Source organism: Thermobia domestica, chromosome 7 (genome assembly GCF_964235325.1).
Source record: "Thermobia domestica chromosome 7, izTheDome1.hap1.1, whole genome shotgun sequence".
NCBI classification, from domain to species: Eukaryota; Metazoa; Arthropoda; class Insecta; order Zygentoma; family Lepismatidae; genus Thermobia; species Thermobia domestica.
Window position 1 is genome coordinate 83,476,637 of NC_137460.1, and position 17,890 is coordinate 83,494,526.

Below are 17,890 nucleotides of genomic sequence, written 5' to 3' on the forward strand. Positions count from 1 at the left end.
CATTAATTAGTAAGATGACAATATTGAACTTCACTATTTCATTCGAATACACAAGGGATAGGTATTAATAATGCTATTCATAATGTCCGTCGTGAGCAGTCACACAAATCATTAACTAAATACGTTGGCGGGTTGTCAATGGCAGCACGTACCACTACCAAGGGAAATTTTGCTGTTGCTTCTACAAGGGATGCAATGTTAGGATGTCGCCTCCAGAAGACTGCGGCTTCCAGTTTGGATCATAGTCCAATGTTTTGGCTGCCAATTGGCTATTCGTCCTCCGTGATAAAGTCGGGAATCCTGTTCGGATCGACTTTGCCTTACGGGTCGAATCCTGTTTGAAGACCCAATGAGTACTCAGAGTGTGATTGAGGCTCAACTAAATTGCCGTAACATGAAACATGTAGTTGATAACACGCGTTTTCATTTTACTTTCGCAGAAGTAGAGGTTTGTGACTTCATGATATGAGACCCTCACCACACCATCACTGCGGCGAAATTTTACGATTGATGCTCTCTTGAAGCGAACGCAGCGGTTTCCTTGACGATGTTGCATATACCCTACCATTTTAAACGTTATTCATTGGTGAAGATTTTTCGACCTTAAACAAGATGGTGTTATAAATCACTTGCGAACCGCTGAAGAAGCTGCTGTGCTTTTAAGACTGTTTCGCTGTAGCGTTGGAGGTAGGAAATGTCTTTTGCGGCGTTTGTAGATCTGAGCCCGTAGAACCTCACGCAGTATTCAGGGATGCTTAATGAATGTAGTCTCATTTCTTTTGCCATGACATTCTGCTTCCACAACGGATTTCGTTGCAGTCAGGTGCACACATTTATGTAGCCTATGTGTTCTGTACAGTACGTGGATGGTCTGTAACAGTAGATGCCTGCTGGTATTTCTCAATGACCCGGTAGATGAACATACGAGTGATCCCAATGGGTTGCAGGAAGTTGAATATCAATTTGGTATTATCTGCGTTATGCAAACTCACAATGGTTATTCTCGTTTGTACCTCACTTCATCTGAGACAACAAAACAGTAGCGAGATATAACATGTGATATCAAACCATCATAACCTATACTACCTTCATCTAATATGTCGCGTTTTGGCAGCATTCATCTGACTGGTACGATGGCCTAAATTTGTATAAGTACTTTTGTCTAGACTGGGTGTATGGTGTAAAAGCAAATTGGTCGTTTCATCCATTTTTTGCATAATATGCAACTTCGTAATAGCCATAACTTGAGTGTTTAGTGGTAGCAGTTTCATTTCTTCCCAGAATGAAAAGTTTAGGTCACCATTTTACAACAGTCCTGATCATATGATCCTAATGACCATTAAACAACTTGGTCAGTTAGTTTGCAGCATTTGATTTGTAGATTGTGTCCTCATTAATGTTTCAGAAATTATCGTACTTAGTTGAATTTTGAACAGTTTGTTATTCTACATTTTAAGTATGCTTTGAGTACATAAAGTATTGGAGAGTCTCTGCAAGAAAGACTCTTAGGTAGGCCAAGGTGATGAAATAATATTGTAATGTTGAATAACAGAGAAGTAAATAATGATAGGATCCACCAGCTAGATTATTTTCTGTTGCGATAAAACTTCGAGTTCTTTATGTCGTGAGTTATACATCAGGATGTTTTAAAAGTATTGAGCTTTGGAGGTTAAAATTGAGAATACATTTGATGTGATATGAAAATAACAATGTGAAACCACGTATGTACCATTTTGTTCACAGATCTTCCGCAATTTTCCTGTAACACCATAATCCCTTCGCTATAAAACTTCTGTGGTTTTTACAGGCCTCTTCTGAAACTACCATATCATTAGGAAGTTTTGCAGAGATCAAAACAAATGATAGTTCGACTGTGCCAGGCCATACTGAAAACCTCTCAGCTAAATTCTGTCGATTTCTTGCGGGTCGTTAAAGATGTATTCGGTGTGGCATTTTCAGCATGGCATACGACACCCTTTCCGTTAATCAGTTTCGGGCGTTTCTTTTGAATTGCTAGGTGCACTCGCGCGAATTGTCGACAGTGCAGGTACGAGTGTATCGTTCTGCTCGGCGGTAGTAGCTCTGATGCACGATCTTCTTCCAGTACTACCAAAAGCACACTATAACCTTCCTGGGCTTGAGAGTGGGCTTTGCCGTAGACTATGAGCTGCTTCTCGCTTCGATCACGATCTTTCTCACACATTGTTGTTGTAGGTTATCCACTTTTCATCACTTGTGATCAACTACTTTAGAATTGCTCGAGTTCAGTACATTTCAGTAGAGATTCGCAGATAAGAAAATTCGATCGAGTGAACGTTTTTGAGTCAGATCGTGTGACATCCAAACATCGAGCTTCTTTCAGTAACCAGCTTTCTCCAAATGTCTTAATACTGTTTGATGATGGATGTTTAGAATATTGGCCATGTCATGGCTGCTTACATGCCGCCCTTGCTCTACTTTTCCTATGATTGGTCGCCCACTGTGATTAGCATCTTGGACACCGAAATTTCCAGAATGAAAGCGACTAAACCATCGTTTGGCTGTTGCTTTTGATAACGTATCTTGCCCATAAACAACACAAATCTCTTAACGGGACTGCCTTGATCAAACAAAAATTGTAAAATTAAACACAGTTTTGCGAAAAGTTCACCCACCTTCACGGCATAATACTTTACGTCTGATTATGAGAATTTCAACTCCTTGTGTACATTTACTAGCTTCTCCTGTCAATTGCCAAATGACGTTAAACGTGACCCGCTGCGACTGTTATACCCTGAGATTTGGGACACTAACGGAATCTCGTGTGCAAGAGGGTCATAACTTTTTAGACTCCGTGATGATATATTCTTCTGATTTATATTCTAGTGTTTTGTGTGTACCGGAGTTTCACATGGATCATGAATTAATTTACTCTATTAGTATACATTCACCAGTTTGAATATTTATTATTCCGTAATAGAATAGATAATAGCTTTTTTTCTGTCATGTCTATCCGTCTGTAAACTTCATTGAAGTGTGTCAAATAATCTTCCTAGTATTTAACTTACCTTATTTTTGTTTCTTAAACTGCGATAGCCATTGTAATCTGATTGACGTATTATCTCTTTTTTTTATTTGACCTTACATACAAGGTTTTTCTAAATTGTAGAGTGGATTGGTTAGTGGTACGATACATAGGTACTTTCTGAAAATAGTCTTTTTTTTTTTTTTTATTGTTACATAACTGTAGAGTTACAATGTAAGGTACGCACGTAGTTATTCTCCAATAAATACATTGTTCATTACAGAGAAGTATGAGCAAAACTTGGAGCCACTCTTAGAAGATCGAGTCGAAGAATTACGACATCGGCTTAGGATAGAAGCAGCTGTTGTAGAAGGCGCAAAGAATGTAATTCGTCTTCTTCAGAGTTCGAAAATTGCTGATAAGAAGGCCCTGCAAGAGGTAGGTCGTCAGATATTTTGTTGTCATGGCAGTGCGAATAATTGTTGCATTATAATACGTACGTATAATTTTTCAGGTATTAAGGTTAAAGTAGACTCGAAACTGACTGCGTTATGTTGTACTAACTCGAAAGTGGAATGTTATGGTTTAGTAATCACAAAGCGTGAAGTGGATAGTAAGACAGTGTTTCGACTCTTTAGAATTACACAGTACAGGTTCCCTTGCGTAATGTTATTAAAAAGTTGATGAACTTTTGAGCTATGAAATGCAGTTATTTATGAAAGCATTTGTGCATAGATGTACACACGTGTGCAGAATTGGGAGGTGCAATGAAATACCTACTTGTTAGGTTCTAGAATATTAGTCTGTGCAGATATTTCAATGTCGAAGCAGTTTTTTTTCATTCATTCATTCATTCATTCATCTAGTGTTTCAGAAGTTGATAAGCGGTTGTAATGGTCCGTTCTAGTGATGCATTGTTAACATTGTCATAGGCTAATGGCCACATTTGAACCATTTTTGTCAAATGGAGAGCGATGTCCCTCCTCCCCCCCCCCCCAATTGAGGCAAACTAGATATAGGTAGAAATTACCCGAGCCATGAATTCCGATAAATATCTTGTCCCGCTTGTGGAATTAATTCCAACGGACAGATGATGTGTCGCGAAAACTTGACTAAGTGCATGAAAGAGTCACAAATCAGCAAGATGTCTCTAATTGTTAGGTTCTGTTCCACCTTGTCCACATCTTAAGTGGCTTCCGAGCACATTGAGGTCATAAGACTGATGGTATCAAAATCTTCGGAGTCTTTATGAAAGATCTCCTTTTACAAGGAGATCTGGAGTTTAGGTGCTATTGACGTCAGCCAAAGAAGACACCGTTAGGAGTAGTGTCAACAGCATCATGACTTGATTTCAGTGATCTCAGGCCCTGTTTGTAGTTGAATCAACAGTCAGCCTACAAATCAATGTTCGACGTGTATTCATCTGACGAGAGCGGAACACAAGGTCTTTTGAACGTCAGAAAACACTATCTATGGTTATAAAACATTCACATAACTTGCAACTGTAGCTATTGCGTTTTCTTTAAGAATCGATATCTTCTATATTTCTGTCCGGTCTAGGACCATGGTTACAAACTGCCACTACACAAGCTAGACGACACTAGTTAAATATTATTTACCTTTTGCTTTGTCCTGTAACAAATTAAAATAAAACCAAGTTTTCACAGAAACCACTATGTATGATTAACACTATAAGGTTGGAATTATGCGCATTTAATTTTACAAATTGAGGAACCATAATTGTGTGGCTTGTTTTATTATGTAACAAATTCACTCTACTTCTCACTACAGCAGGAAACTTCGTCACTTGAGTTTATTTTACTATGTCTGTCTTTTTATATACAGATTCTCGTTGTTATTAATTGAAATATATTTCTTGGTAAGCTCAGTTTGTAACGTTAAATGTACACAATTCAACCGTACGCTGTTAATCATACGTAGTGGTTTTTGCAAACACTTGGTTTTCGTTTTATTTTATTACAGGACAAAACAACAAAAATAATGTTTAACTAATGTCTTCTAGCTTCTGAAGTGACAGTTGGTGACCATGATTCTTGAACGAACAGAAATATAGAAAATATGGAATCTTAGGTTTTTTTTTTTTTTTATTTTATTTTTTTTTTTTATTGACTATGTATCCAAGAATATCAACTATTCTGTAATTGTGGCTTACTGTCTGTAATTGTGGCTTACTGATGTTGGGCGACATCATAACCGATTTCCGCCCGAAAATCCCCATGATTAATGAAATCCTGAAGCCAGTATGTGCAGCAGTTTTAGGGCAGTGAATCTCAAATTCATTTCTATAGTTAATAATGCTTAATAATGACCGTCCACTTAGAGATGCACTTGTCGACAACTTCCGTACCGGTGAGGATATTGTCCGAATGGGTTAAATTTACCGACCTCCTAGAGATATAGTTTATTACAATATCGATTCGATTCTCCTTTGTGCAGTGATATTATTTTATTCACCCAATTCCGTACAGACAAGTGGGAGCTACTTGAGTATACAGGTAAAGCGCTGCCGATCAAGAAATCTAGAAGTAATGGCGTTTCAGTCCGGTAGAACAGACAACACAGCCGTGATCGCACGCACGCAATGTTTCGTTGATTTAAAAAAATAAAATCATTTTTCCTGCTTTGAAAGCAAAGTTTTTTAGGTGACTTTGGATAGTAATCAACACTACCTTGTTTAGATAAATTCATTTTGACATCAAATATATAATTGAACGTCGAATAGTAAAAATGCAGTGGCGGGTATTGCTCCTTTGTTTTCTGTAACTGAATATTACAGTTAGTAAACATTAGAAAATTTAACACGCTAAAAGCAGAATAGAATTTAATAGAATATATATTCATAAAATGAAATCGTTTTGAGATTTCAAATAAATCACTTTTTCTTAGCTGGTGCTGTAGGTGGTAACCTTAACTGGTCTGTTTTAAAGCAGGAAACTAAAACATATACAAACTTCGTCATACTTTTTAAGGAAATTAAGTTACGAGTTAAGGTTGGCCAATGAGTACCAAAGTTTTAGTTTCGTGATGTATGATAATTAGAAGAGAATGAAAATAGTTTGTTTTCTAGGTGTTAGTTTGTTGTTTGACATTTTACGGATTGACTTGAAATTATTATGTTTAGGGAAGACGCTTCACTATAAATGTTTTTATAGAATTAAATATAATACAATATTAAGAAAACGTTGTGATGTATGCAATATATAATGTTAATAAATAAAATGATAAGGTACATGGCATACTGATTCGTTCTTTTCGTGATTATAGCTAGAACTGGGAAACTCATATCAATGGAAGTAGCCGTAATGATGATGAATCCGGTCATCCTAATTAGATCCTTCGTACATTATTGTGTATCTTGTACTTTATGAAAATACTAGCAATACTCAAAGCAACCCGTACTGAGATTGCCGAGTTACAAATTAAACTTAAAATAAGAAATAATGAATGTGAATGACACGGAAGGAACAGGTAAAAGTAAACACCACGTGAAAGACTATTTGCTGGAATCATAGATCATAAGTTGAGTAGATGGAAATCTGTCGAGTAATTAACACTGTCGTTATCTTGTCTAACTTCAGGGTGAGCAATAATTTTCTTTTGACTAATTTAGGATGTAAATCGAAAGATCTGATCATACTTTTATGTGCAACATTGTTTTATTGTGATATTCAGGCGTGTATTTCCTAAGTTTCACTAGCACCACTTGTGATTTAGAAGCCAATGTACCTAAGCAGTTTGCCATATTCAATTCTAAACCAGATCTTCATATTTTATGGTCGTTAGAAAATTTTGTTTGTATAATTTCTGAAGCATCTGAACTGTATATAATCTTGAAGATCATTCAATACCGAGTTTTAACACCATAATCTGTGCTACACATTTGACCATATACTATAGTGGCGGCACCCAGTATTGATGTCGGTACGCCTTGCATAAGATACCGAGCGGGAGGTGTGTGTACCCCATTGAAATTGAGAGTTATGCTGGCGGTAGCATAGTGAAAGAAAACAGGATATTTCTTAGCAAAGTAAGATGAATCTGTCTTAAAATATTAATTACCTGACGCTAGCAGTTCGCATTTGTTGTTGAATCTTCGCAAATGTGAAGCACTTTATGATTAATTCACAATTAGTGAATAATAGAGACGTAGACAAATTATTACAAAGATGGAAAATTGAAACATATTCTTAAAAACAATTATTTCTTCTCTAAGTACATGTAGGAGAAGTTATTGATACTATATTATATATCAGTACTTGGTATAACCCATCCTTTCTCAACTATTAAAGCTTCAACGTACCCTATCTAAATTGTAAAGGCGTGTTTTTATCAGTGAGGGTTTTGTTGTAGACCATTGTAGCTTTGATCTTTGTGTCAGCACGTGCCACAAGGACTCGATGGGATTCATGTTTAAAGTGTTTCCCAGCTGGACTATTGCCCTATTGTTGAGCAAAGAACTTGCCTCTTGAAACAAATTCCTCGCCCAGTGTTTGATCTATGACAAGGTGCGCCGTTTTGCATAAATATTTCATCATCATTCATGAGATGGAAACCACTCATTAATATTTGGCACCACACGGTGTCTGACGACCTGCTACTTTTCACTGTTCATATATTTTTCCTACACCTTAGATATTGCCTGTTCATACGTCGAAATAACTCTCCAGATCCTTCACTTCAGTATTATATTTTACGTGCTTCATGATATATTGTTTTTTCAAAGATTCTGCTGAAATTCGCCTTACATATTGCGGTTATTTTCTCTGCGTAAATGACAGTTCTATACTACTGAACACTACGTAACAAAAGCAAAGGAGAATATCACATACATTTCCAATTATTATTATTATTATTATTATTATTATTATTATTATTATTATTATTATTATTATTATTATTATTATTTATTATTATTATAATAATAATAATATTAATTTTATGTTCACTTTAAAATTTAAAATTAATGTACTGTATTTCCCTTTCTCCGTTCTTAAATGCTCTAGCTTCTGTATAACTTAGACTAGCAAGGCTGTTTTGTCTTCATAACTGGGGTAAATGTTTATTGAGTACGGGCCCGCAATGCCTTCAGGCCACCTTCAGATATCCTCTTCTTCATATTCCTTGATGAACTTTTGCCTCATGCTCATCCACTAGTTTTTTTTTTAATTTTATTTATTGAGGTTGATTATCTTTCCTTAATAAGTCAATCAGGAACCTGAGTTGTAGCTCGCAATAGGCTACATTTTCTGTTCTGCCAGGTCTAGGTGTTTTTTGTTCCTTCCTAGTTCCTTCACAACATAGGTAACACACGATACACTACCTTCAAAATTGTGCTTATTTCAGTCTGGATTTTATTTGTGGATGTCAGTAACATCTCAACTTTTGTCCGTGTCCAAAATAATCTCCCCCATTCCCATTTTCACTTGTTTTTGTGTTGTCCTATTCTGGAGGCCTTCTACCTATTTCCATATCTTTGCACCTCCTAATTTCATACCAGCACCTTCACGATCTTCTCTTAAGCGATCTTTAATTTGATTGACTGTGAGTGTTGTATACTATGTCTTTAGTGAACTTGGAGACAAAACAGGCAAATACAAACTAACATAACCTCTAATGTAAACTAGCGTAAATTAATATAAAAAATTACTTATTCAAAATAACAGCAGTATAATATTAAAAATAAAATGTGATTTCGTTCATGACAATTAAAAATAGATCTGTGAATTTTATGAAGTATAAACGAAACACGACAGATATATCAAAGAGACTACAGTCATATTTTAGATTAAATTAACATGTTATCTTGTCTTGAGAAGTCAGTACATTTTGTGTATGTAAATATTTTGCACAGTGATTTCACTAAAAGGAACCTTGTTTATTGAAAAATGCTCGACCCGTGTGAAAATAAACTGTAATGAAATAGTAGTTTATTTCTAATTTACTATTAAATAAAAGTGAAGTAAGGTTTAAAGAAAAATATTGCAACGAGGGAGTTAAATAAGTAACAGACATAAATAAATAATTATTTCAACAGATATGTGTTAAAAAATTAAGAATTTCTTTCTGTGGAGTAGAGATTTTGCTATTTTTCTCGAAAATTCGTGATGCTATGCATCTGTATATTCTACTGCAAACTCATTTAAGAGTATCCATATACAATGTCTAATTCGAACGAAATTCGCCCCAGAGTAGAATATATGTAACTGTGGGACGTAAAACTAAAAGATTTTCATTTATTGTATAACGCAGCCATGTATAATTGTAAATTTTACTACTTAGTTGCAGTTATAGTTAGCAAATAATCTGAGTTTACTTACAATAGATCGTAATAATTTGAAATAATCTATCTATATATCTTTAATAATAATAATAATAATAATAATAATAATAATAATAATAATAATATAAAAATAGTAATTTGTGTGTGTCTCATCAACTTTTCTCACAAAAAGAACTAACCTAGAACCGCCAAAATTTGTACACGAATCAAAGTAATTGGAGTTTTCCCCACATAAAACCTTATATATTTCAAAACATGGACTGAAATGATAATCTTAATGAGATCATTATTAGTTTCTTCAATCGTGTTTCTCAGTACATGCCTAGTTTAAATATGTTATCAGAAGATCATCTTCAGAAAAGAATACCATTGAGAAAGAAAAGTAAGTTTGGGAAACATGCATAATGATTTTGTTCGCTCTAATTCAGATTCGCTGTAACGGTGTCCAACCGTAATATAGGACAAAATGCAATGCGACTATTTCTGTAGTTCATACTCGCGTATTAGTACATACCAATAACAAAATGTCTTTCTCCATGTGTCAGTTAATTACAGATTGAAAATGCTTGATTTGGAAAAGGATTTCTCAATACTACATTTGGATAACTACACATCCAATCGAAAAAGTGATGCATTAAGAAAGAAACAAAAACTTTTTTCTTATGATAATTACAGACGTACATTTTTTTTAAAAAATCATAATTTTCAAAGATACTGCAAACGCTTCGCTTAAAAAGGAAATTAGTAAAGAACTCTCGAATTCTTCGTGTGTATCTGGTGGAATATGTGACGTATAAGATGATTATCTTATGTAACGAAGGTTTTTCGATTGTTGTAAGAAAGCAAATTGACAACTGAAAATGAGATGTAGAAAAAATCCAACATTTCACTTAAAAAAAAGCTTTTTATTTTTTTAAAAACCAATTAACCCTTTTAGATTTTTTTATATAGTAAAACGTTCACTTTCAGTTAAGTAGCCACTGCTACTGTACATTCAAGTATCATGGGCTAATACATCATTCTCCTCAGAATGAAACAGGTTTCAAATGGTATCATGCATATGTGTGCATAATGTCCGAGAAGGGAAATTTCGAGTAAATACGGAAATTTCTTTCTTTTTTTCTCTCTTTAAAATTTGGTGCTCCCCTGGAGCGGCCTTGGCTACACGTACCCAACATAATCTACCTTCGGACTATACATAATGACTGCGTGAAGTGTCACGGCAATATCTAGAATAGTTACGAGGGAAAAATATTTCTCAGTTTTGTTTGACAATACCAAATTTCATGTGCAAATAAGGAAAAAGTAGAGTATACAAAATAAGAGATTCCAAACACTATACTAATTATGAAGGTATCATGGCTAATGCATCATTCTCTTCAGAATAAAACACAGTTTCAAATGGTATCATGCGCATGTGTGCATGATGTACGAGATGGGAAATAAATACGGAAATTTCTTTTCGTTTTTCTCTTTTTTTAAAAAGTTGATGGTCTGGAGGAGCCTCGGCTACAGGTGCCCTAACTGATTTACCTTGAAAAATACTATCGCCTATACGTAATGCATATGCCAGATTTCGTTGCAATACATAGAATAGTTGCAAGAGAAATATTTCTCAATCCTGTTTGAAAATATAAATGAGATACTATCGGAGAATGGAAGCCAGTCTTCCTCTCCTCTCTTATCCTTCTTATATACCATGCATTACATTAAAATTATACCACTCAATTACCATTCGATAATAAAATGAAACAAACCTCATAAATAGCAGCTAAAACTACATGCATTTTCCTTGTTTGACTCAGAACTAAATCATATAACATTTTTGGAATGTAAGGAAAGGGATGGGAAGAGAGGAAGACTGAAAATCCTTTAATGTTCATAGATAAACTTCCTTTTTCCCCCTCCACGCATTTATGCTGCCCCAAAACTTGTGCCTTTGTTTCAAGCATAAACTTCAAGGAACATAATCACCCTATATAGTCGAAAGCGAAGAGGGGAAAATGCATTTTGTTATAACGTTATACCCTCTGGACGTAAAAAATAAAATAAAATAAATCTTGAAACAAGCATATAGGTTGTAGTAGATGATAATTGACGATATATATCCATCACACAGCATTTGTATCAAAGGATTAGTAAAGTCGTTTTCTTTCACTTCTGACTTGATGTACTATCCTAATATTTACCTGGAATGTTTTCAAAAAAGTTAAAGAAATCTTCAGTCAGGACGTTTAGCCCTTATATCCTGAGCATGATGGGGTATATAGGATATTTTAATCCTATTCTATATTATAAAGAACTACCAACCTTTTCGTTACTCTACAAAATCGTCTACTTCCTCCTTTGTAGAAATCGAAATACAATCGAGTGGTAGGTGCAATATGTGCCCCTTGAAATGCGGATGGATCTTCATGGATTTACTTTGTGCGACAATGAATACGATAATTTCACTCCAAATGTTTACAATAGAATATGAATGATTAAGTGATATTTTAAGTAGGAATACACCTTTAAATGTAGTAGAAAATTTAATAAAATCCAATTTTGCTCAATAACCCAATTTTACCGGGTAAAACCCATTGCTCAATAAAAATGCAGTTTTACAAAATAAAACCCACTGGACTTGAGTTTTCTGAAAGAAACTCTGGGTTTTTTCACAACCTTGATACGGATAGATCTTCACCAGATCTAATAGCGTACGAACCAGTTTCTTCATTATCGGTAAAGGAGGGGAGGGGGGGGGGAAGGTGGTCAGCAGGCCTAAAATTATTCAGTTTTTTTCTGGTAGAAAATTTGCGGATTTAATATGCTCCGAAACGCCTTGCATGTGTGCAACCAACATTGTATTGTTGTGGTGTGTATATTTACAAAACAGGAAAGAATAAATACCTGGGCAATTTAGTGGTTGTAGGGCAATTCCTTTAAGACATTCTTCTTCTTCTTTTATTCAGATTTTGAATTAAAACCGGGTAACGACTGGTGCTTACTCTTTGTCCAGGTTTTTAATTAAGACCAGCGACAACAGGTGCTTACAGCTATATACAGTAGACTCCGAGTATCCGCGGAGTTGGGTAGGGCTGCAAGCACAGATAAGCAAATTCCGCGGATCTGCAAAATGGAAGGAAAAGGAAATACGAAAATGCTTTTGAACAATGGGCCTCCTATACAGTTATTAGTTAATAAACAGTAGTTTTCTGTACTTACAAGTTTGTTTACTTTCTTACAAGAGTTGGTCAATTATTATTATTATTTTGTGTGTGTGTTAAAACACATCATCTTTATTTGTGGTTGAGGTTCTTTAACAATATTTTGCAAAAAAAGAAAAAAATGGAAAGGATAGGACCGCGGATAATTCGCGAAACGGATAATCTGCCCGTGCGTAATTATTATTATTTATTATGCAAGAGAGTTGCTACAGAATTTGGACCAGTGCTGGAAGATTTATACAAGATATCTACATTTGTTTTCAATATATTATACCATTACAATCAAAACATATTTTTACTAACACACGTCCTTTAAAAAGAATAAGAGGAAAAGAAAGAAAGAAAAAAAAAAAGAGAGTAACATAAATACCATACTATACGGAATTTGGAAATCCAAATTTCCTACAATTTATTTTGATAATATCCTAATTTCTCACACTTAATATACGTCATTAATATGGAAATCGGTCTTCCAGATTTCCCACACTTAAAATTTCTAAATTATGAAGGGAACTGGTCCCCCAAGTTACCTATGACTGACAGGTATAACATGTGGATAGTAGAAGATGGAAAATGTTGTCCCAACGAGCAATCGCTCACTTTAAGGGTCTAAGTATTTCTTTTTGCTATTTTTTTATGTAGTAATGTGTCAGTATCCACTGTCTTTATTTATCATTTTTATGGCTACTAGATTATTCACCAAATTTATTCCAAAAGTGTTTTTTGATTTCTTTTTTAAATAAATGTATTGCTTTTATGTCCTTTATATCTTTTGGTAGACTATTATAAGTTTGTGTAATGTTATGCTTAACGCTATTTATACCATACTTTGTTGTATTAACATTATCAGTATCAATATCATTCTTTTTTCTAGTATTATAATTATATACCTCTTTCCTCTTTATTAAAAGTAGGTTACTATGTATATTTTTTGAAAGTACATTATGGACATACATACAGGATTGAATTTTAATTAATAAATCGAACGGCAGTATATTTGATTTCATAAATAAACTCTTACTTGGATAGTCCATAGGTCGACCATACATTGCTCTAATTTCTTTCTTTTGTAATATTATGATTGGTTGTATTTTTGATTTATTAACATGTCTGTATTTTTGATTTATTAACATGTCCCCAAATAATACACAAATATATCAAATGACTTTGTATATATGCATTGTATACCATTCTTAAGTTCGTTGTTAGGGTTTTTCTAAAGCGGTACATAATACCTACAATGGGAGTTGTCTTTTCTAAATTTTTAATATGTAATTCCCAAGTTAGATGTTGATCTATTATTATCCCAAAATATGTAGTTTATTCGACTCATTTCACCTCCAAATTCTTAATTCCAATTTTGTTAGAAAGAATTATCTTTGGCAACGGCTTGTGAAAAATTATATAATGAGACTTCTAAATTTAATGACAACGAGTTTATGCATAACCAATGATATAATGTAGATAAACCTTCTTTAATGTATGTTATTAGTTCCTCTACAGTATCAGCTTTATAGAATATAGCACTATCATCAGCAAATAAAGTTATTCTACCTCTTACATTAAGCAGATGAATATCATTTACATAAATTAAAAACAGTAACGGTCCCAATATGGAACACCATACTCTTTGAGCCTCATTACTTTCACTTCCATTTACTAAGACATATTGTGACCTATTAGACAAGTAACTTTTAAACCATGAAAGAGAGATACCTCTGAATCCTAAATTTTCTAGCTTTTGAAGCAGTATGTTATGTTTGAGTGTATCAAATGCTTTCTTTAAATCAATAAACAATCCTGCAGCAAGTTTATTGTTATCCAAACATTCTTGAATTTCTACTACTATATCAGTTATAGCATTTAAGGTACTTGATTTTTTCCTAAAACCATATTGATATTTATAAAAATAATTTATAGACTCTAGATAAGTTACCATTCTATTATGTACACACTTCTCAATTAATTTGGAAATGCAGCTTAATACTGATATTGGCCTATAAGTATTCAGATTTAACTTATCTCCACCTTTATAAATTGGAATGACTTTGGCAGTTTTACATTGCATTGGAAATTCGCCTGGAGTAAAGGAAAGATTTACTAATTCAGATAAAGTATGGCTTATGGTGCCCTTGCAATTTATTAAAAATTCATTATGTAATCCATCTTTTGTCTGATTTCTTTTTTTCTTTAGCGAACTAATAATTCTAATAATTTCCATGTGTGTAACTGGCGTAAAAAAGAATGAGCGGTTGTATGGTATACCCGTATTCAAAGTTGTATTGTCCATTAAGGGTATCTTTGATGCTAGTGTTTTACCAACATTTGCAAAATGATCATTCAGCACATTTGGTATACGTTCATTATCAACTAAGGTATTTCCTATTTTGAATTGTATACAATCTATATCATTATTTATCTTATTAGTTAATATTTCTTTAACAATACCCCAAAATTTCCTACTGTCTGACAAAGATTCGTGTATTTTTTTGTGATAATACTCGCTCTTCAGTTGTCTTCTCGACTTTGTTACCATATTTCTAAGTTTTCTATGCTCATTACGTATATCTGTATTATCTGGGAACTTTTTAATTAAAGAGTAATATTTATCTCTCATTGTTACTAAACTTAACAATTCCTCGTTTATCCAAAGAGACTTAGGTTTATATTCTTTCCTACAGATCTTACGCGTGCTTTCATATTTAGATATTTCTATCCCATCTGACATATACTGTATCAATTTACCGTATTGTTCATCAATACAATTAGTAGTTAAAGAAAGTTTTGTATTTCTAAAATAATTATTTAGTTCATTATAATTTATTTTAGGTAAACGTGAATGTTCCATATTGTTTACATAATATTGAACTCGTTGAAATATGATGTTACATATTAATATATTACTAGCTGAACCTGCGCTCTCTACACAGCGCATCATTCGCATATGAGCATAAATCTCCTTCTCATTCCTCACAACATATGTACATGTCCCTTTACAGACTCAAGTGAAAGACGTCTTGATTAAAAAAAATCGGCAAGGGATATCATAAAGGGGAGATTTTTTCGATTATTTTTTCTCAATATGTCGCACCGTTTGCAAGATTTGAGCCTACTTCCGGTTGGAGTTTCTAATTCATGTATGACCAGTGTTTTCTCTCTTCTTGCATGCAGTATGTAATAAGAAAATACATTACATATACAATTAATTATAATGTCAGTTATATATGGTGTTCATTGGGTAAAACACTCAAAAAATAAAGATTTATCTTAAACTCAAGAAATGGTTATCTTTCCTTTTTCAGTATTATTTGGCCATGGAACAAACGCCTGAGACATATACAACCCCAATATACAACATTGTGGTGTTGGAATGTATAACGCATAGGATATGATGATTTTAGTTTTTTTTTTCTCTTGGGACGCTTTTTGTCATGTTACTATTTTTATTCGATAACGATCAACATTAAAACTTGCTTTCTGCCACTGCTGTTTTTAGTAGAGAGTTAAAGGTGGAGGTGAAATGTGTTCGGAATTTAGAGTAAGGCTACGCTAAGAAGAGCTCTGACAATTCCACTTGTGATCAAGCGCGGTTGCCACATTTATCTTCTGTAACAATATAATATAACAAGGGGCACATTTTGTGGGGAAAAGAATCACGTATGTATTACAACAAAAATATTATTTAATATTATACCTGACGAAAGAATATTTTCAAAAGAAACAAACAAAAATGAAATGAAATCTTTGAGGTTTACGTCCCACGGTTATGCCGATTAAGCTAAAGGAGACGGTGATTATGAGATATGAGTGAAATGGTGGAATGAAGAAAGTGGGAGGAAACTGGAGAACTCCGAGAAAACCCACGAGCACGGTGTTTGTCCACCACAAAGTTCACTTGGCGGGGGCTGGGATCGAACCCGGGACCCCGAGCACCAAAGGTGAACGCTCTACCACTGAGCCACCGCGCCCCCCAAGAAACAAACAAATTAGTATTGCGTTAAGATAGTTTACAAAATCGTAAAGAAAACAACTGTCCTAAACACATAGGACCTTATGCAGAGTCGTTTTGACGTATGATTAGCGTAGCGTCATGCTAAATGGCTGACTACTGCATGGAAACATATGTTAGTCGAACTCTTTAGTATGGCATCGAGCTTCGTGGCTAAGCGGTTAGCGTACGCCTTTGGCATGGGATACCTCGATTCGATTTCCGGCGGGAGCTCATGTGGTTCGGATTCCACGTTAATCAGTAGATCCACATCTCATATAGCCTCGCTGGTGAAAGAGACGTTAAACTCAAAATCAACTCAACTCTTTAGTATGACATTAAACACGCGTCAGAACGACTCTGCGTAAGACCCATAATGTTATGTCTTTTTTTAAAATTGAAAACTACTTACGTTAGAGAATGGCTTTCAATTGTAGACAATTTAATTCCGTTTACTGTAGAAATCCTACGCTTTTTTCGTAGGGTAGATAAAGTTTCCGTCGGTTCAGCGAGGTCTTTCGGGCACTTCTCTTTTGTGATTCTTTTCACAGTAGTAGGGCTGATGTATAAAGCTGAATCTATTCTTTCAATCACTTTATTCAATGGCAATAAAGGATCGTCGTTATGGTCTTTTTCGAAATATTCCCTAAGATTAAACACAAATTCCCGTGCCTGACTTGTCAAGGGTACCCTCTTTCCGCACTTCTTACGCACTTCAGGCATTGTGTTCATAAACACACACATACACATACTAAATATATATTTTAGGTCTATGTGAATAATACGAATACAAACTATGTTCCACTGATGAATGAAAATAATAACGATTACACCACAATATTCACACCAATGCACTGAGATGATAGCACAAAGAATCAAAACAACCTGACAACCCAAAAACTTTCATAGTAATGAGTAGGTATAAATGCGACAACACTTCTGTTACCATGGAAACAACCTAGTGTTTCCAAATGTATTTTTGTGGGTCTAAACCTATCCTCCCCTTCACATATTGGTGAAAAAAAAAGTCTTCTCCGAAAAGACAAACGTAGCTAGATCATTATCGTTACTTTCCAACTACTCAATTTCTAAATCAGTCCTTATGAAAAGCTCATTATAACGGTCTTATTAATATATAGACTATGTACATTTTTTCCGATGTCAACAAATTTCCTACAAAAACCATTAGAAATTCTACTAATTTCAGCCTGACATTCCAAACACGGTTCATTGCCCTTGAATTTTAGAAGAGCCGTACAGGCTCGCTACCCTCTTCGCTTTCAATTCCAAGATAACCTACTCCCTGCGGCGACAGGGAGGTGGACCGGTTGTTGTTCCATGTAACCCCACTTCTATTTACGTAGAAAACTTGTCAAAAGGACAGAGTT

At 34.4% G+C, this 17,890-nt stretch overlaps 1 protein-coding gene across 1 annotated transcript in view; it reads left to right on the plus strand.

The window, feature by feature from the left end:
- Positions 1 to 17,890, plus strand: part of Pkn (serine/threonine-protein kinase N) — a 173,501-nt gene that overhangs the window by 23,283 nt on the left and 132,328 nt on the right. Inside the window, exon 5 of the mRNA XM_081764973.1 lies at positions 3,288 to 3,442. Coding sequence (XP_081621099.1) covers positions 3,288 to 3,442 — 155 coding nt within the window. The remainder of the gene's footprint in view (positions 1 to 3,287; positions 3,443 to 17,890) is intronic.